This window comes from Triturus cristatus, chromosome 9 (assembly GCF_964204655.1).
Source record: "Triturus cristatus chromosome 9, aTriCri1.1, whole genome shotgun sequence".
Classification (NCBI taxonomy): domain Eukaryota; kingdom Metazoa; phylum Chordata; class Amphibia; order Caudata; family Salamandridae; genus Triturus; species Triturus cristatus.
Genome location: NC_140592.1, coordinates 308,653,014 through 308,671,784, shown reverse-complemented (window position 1 = coordinate 308,671,784; position 18,771 = coordinate 308,653,014). Strand labels below are relative to the sequence as shown.

The window sequence follows — 18,771 nt, the reverse complement described above, 5'->3', positions numbered from 1 at the left end:
GACGTCTTGTATATGAGGCAACCCCAATGCCTAGATTTGATGCCAATGGATATGGCCCAGCCCGGCCTCCTTGTGCCTCTGAGGGCCACAGAGGGCCCGCCCTTTGCCCGGCGCTGCCCGCGCACGGTCCCGCGACGCGGGGGAGGGGTTATTTTTGTAGCGCCTGCGGGCGCGAAATCCGTCGCTTCTGCTTCCGGGCAAAGGATCTTGGGAGATGTAGTCTTTATCTCTCCCCACACAGCGGCCGCGATGTCCAGCGGCGGCGGGAGGGAGAAGGAACGAGCAGCAAGGAACTCTGCAGCCCCCAGAGAACTTCACCAGAGCACAGGTAAGCTCAGGGATGCTGGCGCAGTCGGTCCGTTTATGGCAAGAACCCCCCCTCTCTTTGGACTCGTCCCAGTAAGCATACACTCGTGTCCATAAGACACACTGCATTTATAGGCCGTAATGCCAAACTAGCCGAACGGAACATTCTCTTTCCAAAGGCTTCAATGTTTCAACTCGCTATTTGAAGGTTTGGTCAGAAAGGCATTAGGAGTCTTTCTTTGTCTACGACTTCACTATATACTCTCAGGTGTATGATGCCATGTCAGAAAATAGGAGTCACTGGGGCCAATCAGGTCAGCATCAGTGCTGGCACTGATGGAATGGTATGGATCTAGGCACCAGGATGGAAGGTAAAAACAGTGTTAGTAAGGCCTTATAAACCGGTCCAAAGTAGCAAGTTGCTGGACGATGGAGAGGACCACTGATGGAAGTCCAACCGGAGCCCTCTGCAGCTGATAGAGATCAGGGCGTGTATAATATTCCCACTACCACGGATAGAGTAATCTCACAGTTACACGCACATGCATACATCATACGGTAGGGCCCATTTCACTAACATACGCTCAAATACTCTTACCAGCAATAAACCTGTGGAAGGAAAACTCCTAATCACCCTGCATCTATATCGAGGTCGATAAGACCTGGTTTTTGTGACTGTCCTTGAACATAATCTATACAACATATACAGCAATAATCAAAGATATAAACCCAATAATTGACAAGAAAGAATATCCAACACCATGTTTAAAATTATATTGCTTTATCTAAAATTAGTCAAAGGAAATCAATCAGAGTAAATCATTTCTAATAGTTACCTATTCTAACTAAATGTCAGAACGGGTCAGGACAAGTCTCTCGGTAAATGTCTCTCAAGACGAAGTCCCTTCAGCATCAATCCTCAGCAACGCAGATTCGGTACGCGGCAAAGGCAAAATGGCAAGTGGCAAAAACCCTCTCTAGGCTAACATTTCTTATAGTTTCTAAACAATGGAAAGATACATTGGAAACATAGAAAAAACTGTAATGTCCGCCGGACCTGCTGAGCAGAGCGAGAAGGAAAGGATGTAACATCGCTACATTTGAGAATCTCCGCTCAGGAAAAGTTCACATAATGAAGACTACGGAACAGGAACCAAGAAATAAAGCATGTATCATATTAGTTCTACTTCTCCTCGGCAATCAAGCCATAGTTCAGAGCTTCTCTCTAAGGCTCCTTTGTTTCCCAAGGCTGCCAAGGACATTTTCACTTCACTTGGAGATCTCCCAAAACTGCTGCTGTCCTCATGGAAAGTTTTCAAATAAGCAAGCAAGGACCATGGTCAGTTAGCTTCAGGACCATTTCCAGCAGGGGTCTCCCTCGTCACAGTTTTCATATTATAAATCACAGCCAGGCTCACAAATCGGCCATCTTTCTCTAGGCCATCATAGGCCTCAATAGACCATCTTAATTAAAAGAGACAAAAACAACATTACCACAGCATAGTGATTAAACAGTGTTAACCCCACTAATACCCTTATGTGTATGCATCTATCTAGCACTTGCAACATAAAAAAGCATTAATTCGGAAAGCATTTTGTGCTCAAAAATAAACAGCACATAGCAACGTTTAAACATGAAAACACACACGTTATTTTTTAAAACAGCACATTTATGCACACCCACGTGTAACTCTCTCTTGTTAGGACAAACAGATTGATTAATATAAACACACTTGCACAAGACAAATAATTAATTATTAATAAATTAGTACAACGAATAGACATGCCAGAGCTTCAAAAGCCACTGAATTTTCAAACTGAAAACTCTGCTCCAGCACAGCTCCTTGGGCCCAAAGACATACCAGAGGGAGCGATAAGAGTCTGTAAGAGCAGCAGCCCAGCCTCTTTGAAGGCTGTCATCTGCTGTGAGGTTGATGACAGGATAGGAAAATTCAGGACACAACCAGTTGTGGGACCGAATTAGAACAAGATAATGTTTGCGGTTTATGATCTTTCGACTGACACCCTTTCCTCCCAAGGCCTCATCACTTCTAAAAGCTCACAAAAGCATGGTTTTTTTTGAGGATATCAGTATTTTACATCCCAGGTTTTTGCTAAAGACTGGATATATTGTGGATGAATCTGTAAATAAATCTCTGATCCTTTTTTATCAAGTGTGTTTATTGTTGAAAAGGCTTTTGTGGTATCCTCCTTTGCGGGGAAAACCCTTTTGTGTCACTCACCCCCTCCCTTGCTGTTGTATTGGTTCACACCTCTGTGACATGCTGTGGAATGTCACAGTGGCGAATGTTATATGCTGAGCTCCCTGCGTGGAGCATTGACAGAGTGTGTTCAGGACAACAGCTGTGGCTGGGGTCCTCTTCCGTACTTCTATCATTGCTGACCGCGCTGACTGGCACAGCTCTACAATACCATTTAAGTCAAGCACATTCTCTGTCCTGTTCGGTAGCGTCAAACCTGTAGCCGGTCATGCTGACTGGCGCAGCAATTCCTCTCACTGTTCAATGTCAGTTACCTTATGGACATTTTCGGCTCATCGGGGAAGAGTAAGTTGCTGTGGTGGTCTTCGCCGGCAAGCAAGAGTTTTGTGTGAAGGGCAATCTTGGGGGAGTGACCTTGCTGCTCCAGGAGGGTAATCCAGGAGGAGAAAAGCTTGTTTTTTCGATTTAGTCAAAAAAACATACCACCTGAACAATCTGACGAAGAGAATGATAGAGGAGCTGTGACTCTCACAGAAACCGATTATTAAGTACACACTGCCACCTAGTGGTTTGAAATTAACATTCTTGCTCTTTCATGTCTTTAGAATTTCTGGTCACCCGGAAATGTTCTGGTTCACATTCTAATTGCTTTGTTGCTTTTCTCACCTCCCTCTACACATATGGTCAGTCCGAAGGATTGATGGTTAAGTTCTGTGGGGTAAGAAACTTTGTGTAGAAGTCTTACCAACCCTTTTGCTACTTAATTTTACACTGTGTTCCCGGAAATATTTGTGGTACTTTGTAGCCATCATGCAGAATGTCACATCACCGCCATTCTTTCTTACAACCCCTGGGAAACCAGTTTTAAAATGGAATAAGTGGAAAAGGGTAATTACGCAGTGGTATGTGGTCCGAATTTGAGATTGGAAAGGAAAGTGGAGTTACTGTTGCACTATCTAGGGACTGAAGGGCAAGATATACTGGAACATCTTCCTGAGCTGAACGCAAACGCCGCGAGAGGTTTGAATGAATATGAAATTAGTCTGAAAAAATTAGATATCCACTTTTTGTCAAAAATTAGCACAATAATGGAACAATACCATTTTGTAAAGAGAGGGCAGAAGGAGGGCGAAACGGTAGAGGAATTAGTCTCCGAGTTACGAAAGTTGGCTGCTACGTGCAAGTCGGGTGAAGCTTGTGTGGAGCGGTTACGTGATCAATTTCGTTTAAAATGTAAGATCGAACGTATACATGAGGAGATGTGGTTAAAAGATGACCCGCCCATTAGGGAAGTGCTCATCGTAGCGAAACAAGTACAGCACATGATGGTATTTGTGAGTGAGATAAAACAGGATTGCGAGGTTAAAGCCAAAGTGAGTGAAGTTTCAGTTGAGAGCGAAAAAGTGCTTGCAGTTAAAGCTCAGAAACAAAAGGAGAATAAAAGCAGTTGGAGTTTCAAAGGAAGTTGCTACAGATGTGGGAAACCGGGGCATTTAGCCAACGACAGGGAGTGCCTTGCCCTAAAAGCTACATGCAGTAAGTGTGGGAGGAGGGGACACTTCAGACAATTTTGCAGAAGCAATGCTAATTACAGAAAACATAACAAGAGTGACACTACCCGTGTCTGTAATGAAATTGTGTTACAGGTGCAGTGTGAGTCAGTAGACAATCCGAAGGACTTCATAGCAATAAAGGAGACACAAATTGAAGCGATGTTTGATTCATGTTCTAGACTGACTATAATATCTGCAGTAGATTATGAGAAAGTTTCTAAGGGTAAATTGTCCTTTCAGAGAATGGATGTAAAACCGGAAGGCTATGGTAGGCAACCCATACAGATGAAGGGTTACTTCGGGGGTACTGTAGGCTACAAAGACAGGTTGGTGGTTGCTAAGTTGTATGTGTCCAAGAAGGGAGATAACATCCTGGGTTGGCAAGCACAGAAAGATTTAGGAATCTACCTCAATCCCAACAAGAACCCCCAAATATTGGTGCAAGCGGTGGGGAACACACTAGAAGGGATAGAAGAAGAGTTCAAGGATGTACTCACAGATAATTTAGGATGCCTCAAACACTATGCCCACAGAATAAAACTCAAAGAGAATTACAAGCCTGTCTCAGCCAAGGTTAGGAATCTTCCCATTTCGATACAGGAAGCTGTGAGAGATGAGCTAGAGAGGTTGTGCAGGTTGAAGGTGATCGAACCAGTAGAGGCCAACGAGTGGTTGGCACCTATAGTTGCAGCCAGGAAGGGGGATGGTGCAGTACAGTTATGCATTGATCTAAGAGCACTAAACAAGGAAGTCATAGTTGATAAGTACCCTCTGCCGAACATTTCGCAGATGGTGAGCAGATTAGCTAACATCTGCCTACTACCAAGTCAGGCTCCACCCTGATTCACAAGAACTCACAGCACTCATTACGCCCATGGGGGATTAGAAATGTAAGCGTATGCCGTTCGGACTAGTGTCCGCTGCCGCGGTCTTTCAAAGGATCATGAGCAACCTCCTGAGGGGCATCTCTGGAGTCGTGTGCTATCAGGACGAAGTTTTGATCTTTGGAGAGGATGTCACACAACACAAACTCAGGCTCAGACAGGTCCTAAAGAGATTCCAGGAACAAGGACTCACAGTGAAGAGAGAGAAAAGATTGGGTGTGCTGAGTTGGAGTTCCTGGGGCTTAAGGTGACGACGGAGGGCATTCGCCCCAAGGCTGATCTGCAGAACACTATAATCAAACTCACACCACCCAAAAGCAAAGATGAAATCAAATCCTTTATGGGAATGGTGGAATTTTACAGCAAATTTGTGCAGAACTTTGCTAGACGCACATATGCCATCCGAAACCTACTAAGGAAAGGAGTGACATTCGAATGGAGTGAAGCGTGCTAGAAGGAGTTCGAAGACACCAAGAAGGCATTAGCTGAAGCCCCCAACCTCAAATCCTTCGTACCTGGCAGGAAGACTGTGCTGACCACCGACACCAGTTCCAAAGGTCTAGGAGCAGTCCTGACGCAAGTAGGAGAAGGTGGGGAAGAAACTATAGCGTTTGCATCACGCTCACTATGCAAGGCCGAGTCCAATTACTCGGTGATCGAGAAGGAAGCCTTGGCGGCACATTGGGCCACACACAAATTCAGAGATTTTGATTGGGGAGCGAAGTTCAACCTGAGGACCGACCATAAGCCTCTAGTCAAGGTCTTCAGGAAGCAGGGGCTAGATGCCATATCAAGCAGGATCAGAAGATGGGTCGTGAGTCTCCAAGAGTACACGTTTGAGGTTGAGTACGTCCCTGGTGTGAGGAATGTTGTGGAATGCCTCTCTCGCCTGGTGAGTGAGGATTGTGATGATGCTGTCGACGCAGAGGATGATGACGACATCCACAAAGAGATGCAGGCGGAGAACGTGTGCGTTATCACCCATGGGGCCATTGATGAGGAACGCTGGAAGGAAGCCTTAAGAGCTGATGTGCTCCTACAGAGAGTTTGTGAGAAGACTAAGGGTGCTTGGAAGGACCAGGACAAGCAGGAAGAGACTCTTAGACCATTCTGGATGGTCAGAAGCGAACTATCTATCGCGGACGATTGTCTTTTTAGCAGTACAAGGTTGGTCCCCCCAGAGATTTTGAGAGAGTTTGGTCACCTTTGCCCATGAGGGGCATTTGGGAATTGAAAAAACCAAACAAAGATTGCAGCTGGACTACTGGTGGCCCAGCATGGATCTAGAGATCGAGGGGAAGATAAGAGACTGTGCGCCATGGTCCACCAGTGACAAGGTTCTAAAGCAAAACACACCTTCAATACACTGCAGGCCTCTTCCTGTAGGTCCGTGGGTGGATGTGGCTTTGGACATTGTGGGTCCTTTGACAGGGGAACATCGCACACCCTACATTTTGGTACTTATAGATCTCTACTCCAGGTGGCTTGAGTTGGAATTTGTGTCTAAAATCACTACAAGGACTGTCACAGACTTCCTCCTAGAAGTTTTTATCAGGGAAGGTTTGCCGAGCAGCTTATTGACGGATAATGTGGTGCAACTCTGCTCAAAGAAAATGAGAGAATTTCTAGAGTGCAATGGGATAGAACACAAACGGTGCCCACTTCACTAATGGGATGGTCAAACGATTCAACAAGACCGTGAAGGAGGGTATCCAGCTAGCGAGGGCCAGTGGGATGTGCTGGAAGGACGAGGTCTTGAAGCCTATAGACTGACTCCTCATCAAACCACTGGCATGACACCATTCGAGTTGCTTAAAGCTAGAAAACCCAATTCAAGGTTAGTACCAGGGTGGATGAATTGGTACAAAGGGTGGACTGGTCACAATAAAGAGTCACAGTGGCAGGACAGAGAACGTAGAGCCATGTCTGAAAGGAAAACTAGATTTGATAGATTGCATGCTGTCAAAGACGTGGAGTTCCGGGTGGGGGATCTAGTCAAAATTAAAGCACCCACGGGCAGAGCAAATTGGTCCGAGTTCACCGAGCCCACCAAAGTTGTTCAAGAATGCTGTTAAGACCCAAGAAGGGAAGATTTGAAACCTAGGGAGGGTAGTGAAGTACACTGCCCCCACTGTGGACACCAACAACACCTCAGGGAATGAGAGCAGTACCCTGAATAGGGACAGGAAGCCAGAGCCGGGGGGTTCTAGTCTGGGTAATTCCTTTCTCAGGGCACGTTGCAGGAAGGTTTGCCACCTGAAGTATTTGACTATGTTGACAAATAGATTCAGTTACGTTGTTCTTTCCCCATTCACACTAGGTTTCTTTAATGTGTAAAGGAGGGGGATGTGCGGTATCCTCCGTTGCGGGGGAACCCTTTCGTGTCACTCACCCCCTCCCTTGCTGTTGTATTGGTTCACACCTCTGTGACATGCTGTGGAATGTCACAGTGGCGAACGTTCTATGCTGAGCTCCCTGCGTGGAGCGTTGACAGAGTGTGTTTAGGACGACAGCTGTGGCCCTCTTCCGTACTTCTGAGAATAGACATCTTTCTTCATACCACCGGGTTTTCTGTGTTGCTATTGAGAGGGAAGAGTAATCAATTCTACAGCTTTCTCGCTAAGATCTAGAACTAACTCCATTTTTTTTTAATCAAAATATATAGTTGTTTTATTTTCGAACCAACAATAGGTATCAAAATATACTTTCTCAGAATGAGATGCTTTAGTTAAATACTTTGCAATAGGCAATTGACTTTTGAATGCAATGTTACAGTTGTTGCAATAAGCAACACAATTTCAAACACAATTATACATTGAGCTCAATGGGAATTTCTAGTTAAATGCAATGGATTACTTTTTGGATTACTTTTCTTACCACAGGACTGGATCCTAGATTCAGTCCTGGGACATCTCCTGTAAACAGTTGAGTAAAAACGTTTTGGTTACAGTTGTGATTTTTAAGGAATATTATTGTATTTTAAAAGCTGACACTTAAAAACGTTTTCACATAGAATCACCAATGTTATCCTATGGGAGGAAATTCACATAGCAGGTAAGTAGGGTTATCGTTACTTTTTCTAACTCAGTGTTGGATTCTGGAACCAGCACTGGTGCATCTCCTGTAAACACTTGAAAGAATATGTTTTTGTTATACAGACGATTTTTTAAATTTATTTCTTTATTTATTTTTTGATGAACAAAAACACAGGCATACACCATTGCTCGCCTACAACCCGGAGGCCGGCTGTTTCATTTCCGATAAGCACTTCACAACGCAGCTTATCCCGCATCCCGGGGGCTGGGCATCACTGTCTTTTCCTGCAGTAAGTTGTCAACTCTATCAAGCAGTGTAGCCCATCTCGCCAGACCTTATATTCTGGTCCCAGTTAGAGACTTCAAAGGTTGCTAATTAAATCATCAAGAAAAACTAAACATCAAAGATCCCTCCCCCCCCCCCACAACCATTCCTGTCGAAGAGTCCCGTCAGCCGAAGGTCGCACCCACACATTCAATGCCTGTACATGTCCCGCTCTCTGACCAACCCACTGCGCCCAACCAGTACGCTCACAGTTGAATTTTGCCGGATGGTCTCTTATGTGCACTAATTCTCAAATTGTACCTTGGAGCGCACGCCCCCCACCTATACATCAATGGACTGAGCTCACTAGCTGCATTAGTACTCGGCTCAGTTCGCACCGTCACCATCCGCGCCCAGAGAAGGCAATTCTTCATCCCCAGCCCCAGACTTCTCCCCCGCGCCATCCCTCTTGAGGTATTCAACATACAATCCCCAAAAATTCTTTGGTCTGCTTCTCGGGGGCAGCAGTTCACTGTACGTCTCCGACTGTGTACAGCAATAGAGCACGTCCCTTTTCCACTGCGCCAACGTAAGCAAGGGGCCCCGCATCCAACATATAGCTACCCTGCGCTTGGCGATCAGCATGCCCATGTCTACTAGTCTACGCGCTGCCTTAGGGAGCCCTCTCGAGTGTCCCAGCAATGCCACTGCAGGATCCAGAGTTAATTCCAAGTCAGCTATCTCTCCGATCTGACGAAATATCGCCTCCCAAAATTTGCCCACGCCGGGGCAGTACCACGCCATGTGCATGAAGTCTGCAGCTGGGTGTGCACACCTCTCACATGTCGACCCCTCACGCAGGCCATATCTATGCAGTCTTTCTGGCGTGTAGTACGTTCTATTTATGAATTTAAAGTGTATAAGTCTATGCTTGCCATGCAGTGATATCCGACGTATACCGGCACAGCAGTACGACCACATGGCATCATCTATCGCTGTGTCCAGGTCCCTTTGCCAGGCCAAACGAGCTTTAGTATAGTTCTGGGATCTCTGCGACATAGCTATGCTATATAGCCTAGACATCAGTCCGCGAGGGCTTTTATGCTTAAGTAAATACGATAATTCCAGAACCTCATGGGGTTTAGCCATATCCTCGCCTAGGTGCTGACGCCATGCGCCTCTAACCCTGTGAAATTGGAATCGCTGTAACGGGGTGTAGTTCTCCGATGTTGACGCTACATCGTCCCATGTTTTGGCGACACCATCCTTAAACAAGTCTCCCATCAAGTGTACACCTAATCCCCGCAGGGACCGCACAACACTACCGTCCCTGCAAGGGGACAGCCACACCGCCCACTCGAGGGGCATGGCCGGGGAGTATAACAATGCACCCGCAGTTTGCCTAAGCAGCCAATTCCAAGCATGTCGAGTAGCGTTTAGTGAATCTAAAAAGCCAGTTCTGCGATCGGCCGATTCAAACATGACCGCGGGTAACGGAAGAGGCGCCGCAAACAATCTCTCGAGCTTTAGGTATGGGATCGTATCATCGCCATGTACCCAGGCATGCGCCTGCGCTCCCTGTACAATCCTGTAGTATAGTTCCATGTCAGGCGCCCCAAGGCCCCCCCATGTGGTTTGGTAACGTTAGGACGCTCCAGCTCACCCTGGCTTGCTTCCCTGCCCATACTAACCGCAACAGAGACCTATTCAACCTGGCAAAGAAGGTACGTGGCAGAACTATTGGGATGTTGGAGAACAAAAATAAAAAACGAGACAACACTACCATTTTGGCGATGGAGATGTGACCCACAAGCGATAGGGGTAGGCCAATCCATGTCTCCACATCTTCCTCCAGTTTATTAATGGCCCTCCCATAGTTCTCAGTGAAGACCACTTCAGAATCCCTGTGCAGTTGTATCCCAAGGTATCTGACCGAATCGTCCGACCACTGCAGTGGATACTCCATTTCAAACGGGACAGTGGACGACGTCAACGGGAATGCTATGGACTTGTTCCAGTTGACCTTTAACCCGGACAGCGCCCCGAACTGCACCACCTCCCGCAACACCGGCACTAAGTTACTCTCCGGCTCCCTGACATAGAGCAGAGTGTCGTCTGCATTCGTGGAGACCACTATACGATACGCTGGAAAGCTAACGCCTCTCAGGCTGCGATACTCCCGCAGGGCCCGCGCCAGTGGTTCCGCCACTAGGGCGTAAAGTATGGGGGAAAGGGGGCATCCCTGGCGCGTCCCTCTGGAAATCGGTATAGCATCCGTAAACAGATCTCCCAATCTAATCCGCGCGGAGGGGCCCGTATATAGCACTCCAATCATTTGCAGAAAGACCGGGCCCAATCCCATTTTGGTCAGGACCTGTCGCATAAAGGGCCATTCCACAGAGTCGAAGGCTTTCTCCATATCAAGGAAAACTGCAAGAGCCCTCGAGTCTTGTCTAACGTGCTGCATTACGCCAAACACCGTCCGCAGATTATACGTGAGGTTTCTGCCCGGCACAAACCCTGCTTGCTCCGGAGCAACCAGCTCCGCCGTGAGTAGCGCAAGCCGCGTGGCTAACACCTTCGCAAATAGTTTAGTTTTGACGTTCAGCAGCGATAGTGGTCGATACGAACTGCACTCCTCCGGATCTTTACCGGGCTTGGGGATAGCTACCAGAATCGCCTCCCTCATAGAGGGAGGCATGCGGCCGGTTACGCACAGGTCGTCGAAAAGCGTAGAGAGATGCGGGAGCAATAGATCAATAAAGGAGCGGTAGAAAGCCACCGTAAGGCCGTCCGCGCCAGGGGCACTATTAGCCTTCATACCGGCCAGTGCCTCAAGGATTTCGTCCTTCTCAATAGGCAGGGCCAAAAACTCCCTGTGCTCATTAGAGAGGAAGGGTAACTGGATATGATCCAAATAGTCCTGTATGCTTTTGTCCATATTAACCTGTTTAGCTGCATAGAGGTTAGCGTAATATGACTGAAAGCGCGCAGCGATGTCCGCCTCTTCAGTCAGTAACACCCCCGCATCCGATCGAATTTTAGTGACCGCCGCCCTGCATCTGCGCGCTTTTAGTATATTGGCCAGCACTGAGCTAGGCCTCTCACCTTCCCCATATACTCTGGCAGTGGCATACTTCCCTAAATGCAGTAATTCCGTATCGGCAGCTTCATGGTATTCTGCAAGCAGCGCCTTCAGCTGTTCTGTAATGTCGTCCGATGCATCCGACTGTTGCGCCGCCTCCACGTCCCGTAACCTGCTTTCCAGCGATGCCAGCCTCTGCCTAATAGAACGCAGCACTCCAGAATGCTTAGCGATTGCTACCCCTCTGTCCACTGAACCTAAATTATTATCAAAGAACGTTGTGATCTCCTCTGCCAGCTCTTCTTTAAACAAGGGATCAAGGAGGGAATACTGGGGAAACCGCCACCCAAAAGGTGGCATAGTCTTACTAGGCGTAGCCAACGTAAGCAGCAGCGGAGAGTGATCCGATAGGGTGCGCGGTAGCACTTGGCACGCGCGGACCTGCGCCATGAGTCTAGAAGACGCCAGACAATAATCTATACGGGTATGTAGATTATGAAAAGCAGAATAGTGCGTGAAGCCCCCCTCTTCGGGGTTTATTGTCCTCCACACGTCTGAGAGGGCCATACAAAGCATCTCCCGCCTAATTGTCTTAGCAGCAGCAGTCTGCGGTCTAGTCGGGCCACCTGATCTATCAAGACCGGGATTCATAACCATGTTAAAGTCCCCTCCCCACAGCATGGAGGTTGAACCAAAGTCATTGGTTCTGTTTGCAAGTTCCGAGTAAAACTCCGGACAGTCATAGTTGGGGCCGTACACATTAACCAGTAATAAATCAAGTCCCTTCCCCTGGTATCGCATACAAACCGGCCCCCGCCATCCGCAGAAAGCAGTTGAGCCTTGCCTCCCAGCTTAGGGTTAAACCAAGTTATCACCCCTCTGGCATGGGTCGTGAAGCTGGCCGCATGCGAATTACCCAGCAGCCCTTTCACACGCAGCATCTGACTACTGCAGGGGAGGTGCGACTCCTGGAGGAGAGCAATGTCTACATTATGGCGAGTGAGGTAGTGCAACACCTTGCGCAGCTTCCGGTGGTCATTAAGACCCCTAACATTCCAGGTCATCACTCTCAGAGAGGCGTGTACCCCGTTCCTTGTAGCGTTACTAGCCATGTCTATTCCGGCCTCGGAAATTGTTGTCTGCAAATGTGAGTAGCATGTGACGGTTACGTGGATGAGACCTATGCAAAGCAAATCGACAGTTCAACCCCTGTATCAAAAAAATACCTAAATACAACCCCGTCTCCCCCCTCCTCCCACAGCAGACCCCACCCAACTTGGCCTTGCCGCGCCCAATCAAAGGCTTACCCTCCCCACCCATCTCCCAATCCCCAAACAACTTAACCCCAGGCAAAAGGTGGACTGCACTCGCAGGCGGAGATCGCTCAGTCCGTAATATATATCAACTCCGGCGTCCCCCCGCAGCAACCCATCTTAGCCCTACCGCCCCATCTGTCCCCATTCGCAACTTTCCGTTCGGCGTCGCCTGCAACCCACTTCAGCACGTGCTACAGTCACTCCCCTCTTTCATACAGCCAACAATGTAAAAAAGAAAAGAACGCCCATGGCAAGAGCCGCCTGCACACCCCAGCGCACTTAGCTACATAACAGGCTGGAGCTAGGAGACCATTGCACTTATCATGCCAAAGTATTACCTCAATCTGTCCTCCCGGTTCCGCTGAGCCTTCCCAGCACCCCTAGTACCTTCCCATAGGGCTCACTATACATTCCTGCCGCAGAGCCGAACAGTCAGATACAATGTTGGCGAGCACATCGACTTCAATCCTGCAGCTCCAGCGTGCTCTCCGTCTCCTCACTCCGCTGTTGCTTCTCCGGACTGCCTCGGCTTTCCCTCTGCCAGTCCTTCAACGCTCTGTGTAGTGCTTTGGGGTCCGTGAATATATGCGATTTCCCCTGTCGGTTAACTCGGAGCTTAGCAGGGTACAGCATCGCGTAGTTCAGGCCCAGTTCACGAAGCTGTTTTTTAGCAAGGACAAACTGTCGTCTCGCCTCATACACTTTAGCAGTGAAGTCCGGGTAGAGCGAGATATTCGACCCTTCGTACACTAGTGTCTTTTTTTCCCGCGCCAATCGCAGGGCCGCATCTCTGTCGCGGTAGTTCAATAGTTTTGCGATAATTGGCCGCGGCGGCGTGCCCGGAGGGGGCCTCGGCCCAAGCGACCTGTGTGCTCTCTCCACCACAAACATTCCAGAGAACACCTCACGGCCAAGAAGCGCAATCAGCAATGTCTCAATAAAACACTCCATCCGTCCGTTGCGGTCGACTCCGGAAGGCCCGTGATGCGCAGATTACTGCGACGCGTGCGCGCCTCCAAATCTTCGGTCTTGTCCTGCAGCACCTGCATGAGACGGCCAAGTTGCTTGTGTTCTGAGTCAAGCGAGGACTGCGCCTCTTCGACCTCCACCAGGCGCTGTTCCGACTGGTCCAGTCTCTCCGCGTGTTTATCTAGCCGTTCCCCCATGCGGTCCATTCTATAGGATAGCGCGTCGATCTTGGCGCCCAGTGAAGTAATGCCAGTCTGCAATCCCCTCTCCATGGATAGCAGTAGCCCACACAAGTCCTGTTCCTCCGTTGGCGGGGCCACAGCCCCGCTCGCCTCATCCGCCGCCGGCGTCTGAGACTTGGCACGTTTCTACTCAAACGACAGTTTCGGCTGGGACTTATCTGTCTTGCCCATGATGATGGACGCCCGTGAGCTGTTTCTCGGCCTGCAGCGCAGCCCGGGTCAAGCGGCACCCCCAGTGAACCAGGGGCAATATACGCACCCCGCAGCCCCCTTCTCAGCAATCTCCGGCCACCATCAGCACCCCAAAGCGCAGGTGTTGCGCCCCCTGTGGCTCCTCCACACCCGCTCCAAGGGTCTAACTGCAGGGCCAGTCCGGCGCCAGCCCTGCAAGCCTGCGCCAGCCAGTGCTTGCTCGTGTCCTCAGGTTCCCACCGTCCGCAGGGGTCAATACCTCTATCTGCGGCCTATGGGGCATCCAGTCGCACACCATGTGCCTCCCTGCAACGGCTCTCACTCTGCCACCAGCCAGACTCGACCAATCCAGTCGTGCAGCACCGTCTCTTTCCGGCCCCACTTCTCGGCGCTGCCGGTCTGCGGTCCGCAACACACTGCAGCCACCTGCCTTGCCAGTCGCCACTGCCTTGCTCACTCTGGCGCTGTTCCGCTCGCTGTCCGGGATGTTGCTGCATCCGTCAGTGCTGAGCGCGTTGTGGTCGCCCCAGGGTCGCCTCGCGCCACTTCAGGCGCGCAATCCTCCTAGCAGCGCCCGTATCGCTTTCCGCAGCGGGACCTGCGTCAGCGCTTTCTTCTGCCCCTCCGGACCCAGATCAAGGCAATCCCCGAGGGAGCCGCCTGTGCCGCTTCATTCAGGCCGCTACAGCCGCAGTAGAAGGACTCTCCCCAATCACGCCGCTCCTCGTTATTCTCGGGCCAGCGTCCCGTGCCTGAGTCGCGATGTCGGCCCGCAAGGCCGGCTCCTCCCACCGCCGCAGGCCGCACGTAAACTGACGTAGGGCCGGCCGCAGCCAACGCAACCGCCGGGGATCCAAGGCCCAGCGTTACGGAACTTTCCTTCCGCGATTTCTCCACCGTAGCGGCACCTCCCGGGCCCGGAACCACAGCGCGAGATAGCGCTCGCGTTCCGACGCCCAAATCATTCAAGGGGCTTCGTTTGCAGGCAGCAAAGGGCAGGATAATGAGCGGATTGTCGGGCTGCTAGTCGGAGCCCCAGGCTCAGGCAGCCATTCTTGTCGCGAGCCAAGCTCCGCCCCAACTAACTCCATTTTCTGGGCCAGTTACTGCCACTTCAGTCGATAGTCATTTTCTTTTGCTATGTTCTACACCCATACCTTTATGTTTTCTCCCCAGACGCTTGAAAGGTTTTTTTACTTAAAAAATGTGGACAAAAAAAAAAATCTGGACTAAAAGTGGAAAATAAATATATGGGAGAACAAAACATTTTGAAGGTTACAAGTAAATAGTAATGGAAAAGCATACCACGATTGTCAGGTGTGGTAACAGATGTTGACTCAATGTACTGCCTTTACCGATTTTATGATGGCATTGGATCTTAAAGTAAATTTTAGCAAGTCTTTTATCATGGTGTGTGGCCCAAAACAAACAAAAACGAGAACATTTGTGGTAAAAGAAAATATTATAGATAAAGTACCTAACTTTACGTATCTGGGTAATGTTTTCAACAATAAATTGAATTGGGACTATCTGATTGCAGCGAGGGCCCTACATACTAGTAGAATCATGGAGGGTTTGTTCTGCTTTGCATGTAAGCTGGGACATAAGCCGGTTGCAGAAATACTTATTTGATATAAATCTAAATGCCGGTCAGTTACAACCAATGGGGCAGGAGTATGAGGCAATCAAAAAAGCAGCCAGCTACAAAACCTGGAAAATAAATTTTTTACAAGATTACTGATGGTCCCTATCAGTTCACCTACAAAATTATGTCACTCTGAATTGGGAGTGGATTATGTTAAAGACAGAATAAAATTTGCCCCATTGATCTTATGAGGGAAAGTGTGGTCCTCAGAGGAATTGTCATTTACTAGAGCGATTATCAAGGATTGTATGAGTTTGGATAATGCATTGTCTATCCCTTGCCACGGTTATGTTAAAAAAGTACTTAATAACATTGGTCTGGGAAATTATTATGATAATCCCGAAAGTATACAATCCAACATGAAATGAACTATAAAAAACGCTTATTACAACAAAATAAGAATGTCTGACTTGGCAGACGAGTTCTTAATTTACAGGCAGCCAAGAGGTCAGAAATTCTACTTATCCTTTACCACCCATACATAATCACATTTCCTCCTGATTAGGTTTTGTTTCTGTACACTGCATTTTCTTGTGGCTTTTCCTAAACAGGCAAGTTGGTGTGAGAGGCTGACTCCCTGTTTATGTAATAACTCAGCACAACAAAGCACAATGCACTTGATTGTACATTATATAAAGACACAAGAGCTTGTTTTATTAGGCCAATCCTGAAGGAAATTTGTCCTTATTCTCATCAAGAGGGTTTTAATTATTTATGATCTTTGCCATCTGTTGCCGTCTGCAGTGCTGTGCTTAATGTTATCAGAACTGCCCTATCAATTAGAAAACTTTATGAATTGTGTTAGTGAAACATGGCTGTGTGACTATAAGCTTTAAATCCATCCTGTAATTTGTGGAAGGACGGAGAATATACTGAGTGTTTAAAATCATGTTTTAACTTTTTTTTTATAAACTGTGAATTTATATATTATCTACCCCAAATGTTGTATAGAAAGTTTTAAAGATGTTTTATATGCGACGTATACTTTTATGATTCAATGAATAGAATAAAGTTATTTTGATGATGATGACTCAATGTACTGCCGCAAATTATTCTACAAACTCGTATAATTAATTACTGCCTTTTATCCATTTCACATTAAACTTTGTTTATTGGGAGAAAGTTTATTTTTTCCAGACTCAAAAATGAAAGTACTTGACCACCAACAATACTTGCCAACCTACCTTCCATCTGTTTTTCTTTTTCGTTTAAATACATGGATTAAACAATTTTCGAATCTTGGTTGCTCTTTGTGTGCGGTCAGATACTTCATTCTGCTTAAAAGATTCCTCCACTAGACCGAAAAAAACCACACTGTACCTCTTGGGTTAATTTTAAACTTATTTTTTCACTGCAAAACCTTTGAAGTTGGTCTTCAGGTCCCTCGTATTTATTGTATTGAAAGAGAAAGTGGTCATCATGTCCTACAAGGTTCATATAGCATTTCTTACAGCTCTTGTCCTACTTCGACCTGCAGATCTACCTATGTTTACCCATCTATCTCCAGCCCATGGTCGCTCACCCTCTATTTGCCCTTTAATTGGTTGTATAATGGGTTTTATTCTCAGTAGGCGTCCTACGAAGCTTAAGTTTCTGTTCAATAATCAGTGCTATTTAATCATGTGCATAATTTCCGACTTTCCAGGTACACTATACAGCATCATTCATTTTCCTATAGCATTGGCAAAGATATTTTTATTCAAACCAATAGTCTTAAAGTCACATTCATGGATGTGAGCCCTTAAATGTTAAATTCAGGAACATTTTACTATACCGAGAAGTAATAATTTATGTCCAAAATTTGGTTCTGTATATATTATTTGTAGCATTTTTGTGAACTGTAGGCATCTAGTTACATAAAGTATATTTGTCTTCTCCTTTAGGGTTGTTACCCACAAACAAGATTATCAAAGGGATTGCTCCTCACAAGATAAAAGCCTTTGACTTTATTACTGCCCATAATCTAACTCCTAGGAACTAAATTGCTAAATTAACATAAACACAGGCTCAGAGCAAAGGCTAAAGTAGACTTCTTTACATCAACGTACTGAAAGACTACAATTAGTAGTGAAGAGTCATAAAACTGCACTGTACATTTGCTCGCACAATGCAACGAAGGTCTTCGATAGGGTTTAGAGTTTATCTCTAAGGTCCTGGCTAAAACATCTTTAGGACCAACTATGACATACTAGCTAATTTTAAGCAACTGTAAACGAATCAATTAAGGGCTTCACAACTGGGTCTGGGACATACAAAGCAATGTTCTTTGCAGCGTTATTAAATGGTTTCTGACAGATGCGTCTACTTCAGTACCACTCAACTTAAAATGACAGATTCCAATAAACGGAGGGTCTACTAAATTATCTAGGTGTCTAAATTCCCAACAATTGCTCAGCTTTATAGAAAAGCAATGTCTTGCCACTGTTAGACACACTCTTTAAGAACTTAAATAGAAGGGGCTGGCTAGATATAGCCTGGTTCAGCCACATCAATAGTGTTAAAATGAAATTCCTCTCCTGTTTGCAGCATGTGGTATATACCCCCCCACTTAAATTTCTCAAACGTACACTAAGTACATACAATCTTGTGGTCTTCACTTTGTGTGGCAAAACATAAAATCCGGGATTGCACATCTGACCATCTTCAGGAAATCATCTGAGGGTGGCATGGGATTTCCACATATAACACCCTGTGTCATGACTACGCAGCTTTGTCAGTCATTGTAGTGGATGGGTCCAGCAAGACAAAACTATGGCTAGCTGTCGAAGAATCAGCTTCCCCCCTTCCCTCTATCATTTGCTGTGGCTGCCCCCGAGCCATAGACCTATATCCCAAGGCCCTCTATATACAATAAACATACGTCATGGCCTGGTTAAACGGACGAAAGCAACCACATACCCATCTCCCATAACTCTCCTCACCAATAATCCAGATTTCCAAGCTGAATTGAAGGAACTATTGTTCTTGAATAGAGCTGGTCTGAGCCCTCAAGGGAGTAGGTCTAAACATTTAAGGCAAAACCTTTCCAATTCCAGCCCAGAAACACTTATAAACGTA

The 18,771-nt window shown here is 47.1% G+C and overlaps 1 protein-coding gene across 1 annotated transcript in view; it reads right to left on the bottom strand.

Moving 5' to 3' along the window:
• Nucleotides 1-1,185: 1,185 nt before the first annotated feature.
• The window catches only part of LOC146797804 (F-box only protein 27-like), a 377,425-nt gene continuing 359,839 nt past the window's right edge, over nt 1,186-18,771 (bottom strand). The window contains exon 10 of the mRNA XM_085624989.1: nt 1,186-1,770. Within this exon, the coding sequence (XP_085481115.1) occupies nt 1,759-1,770 (12 nt within the window). The 3' untranslated portion in view covers nt 1,186-1,758. The remainder of the gene's footprint in view (nt 1,771-18,771) is intronic.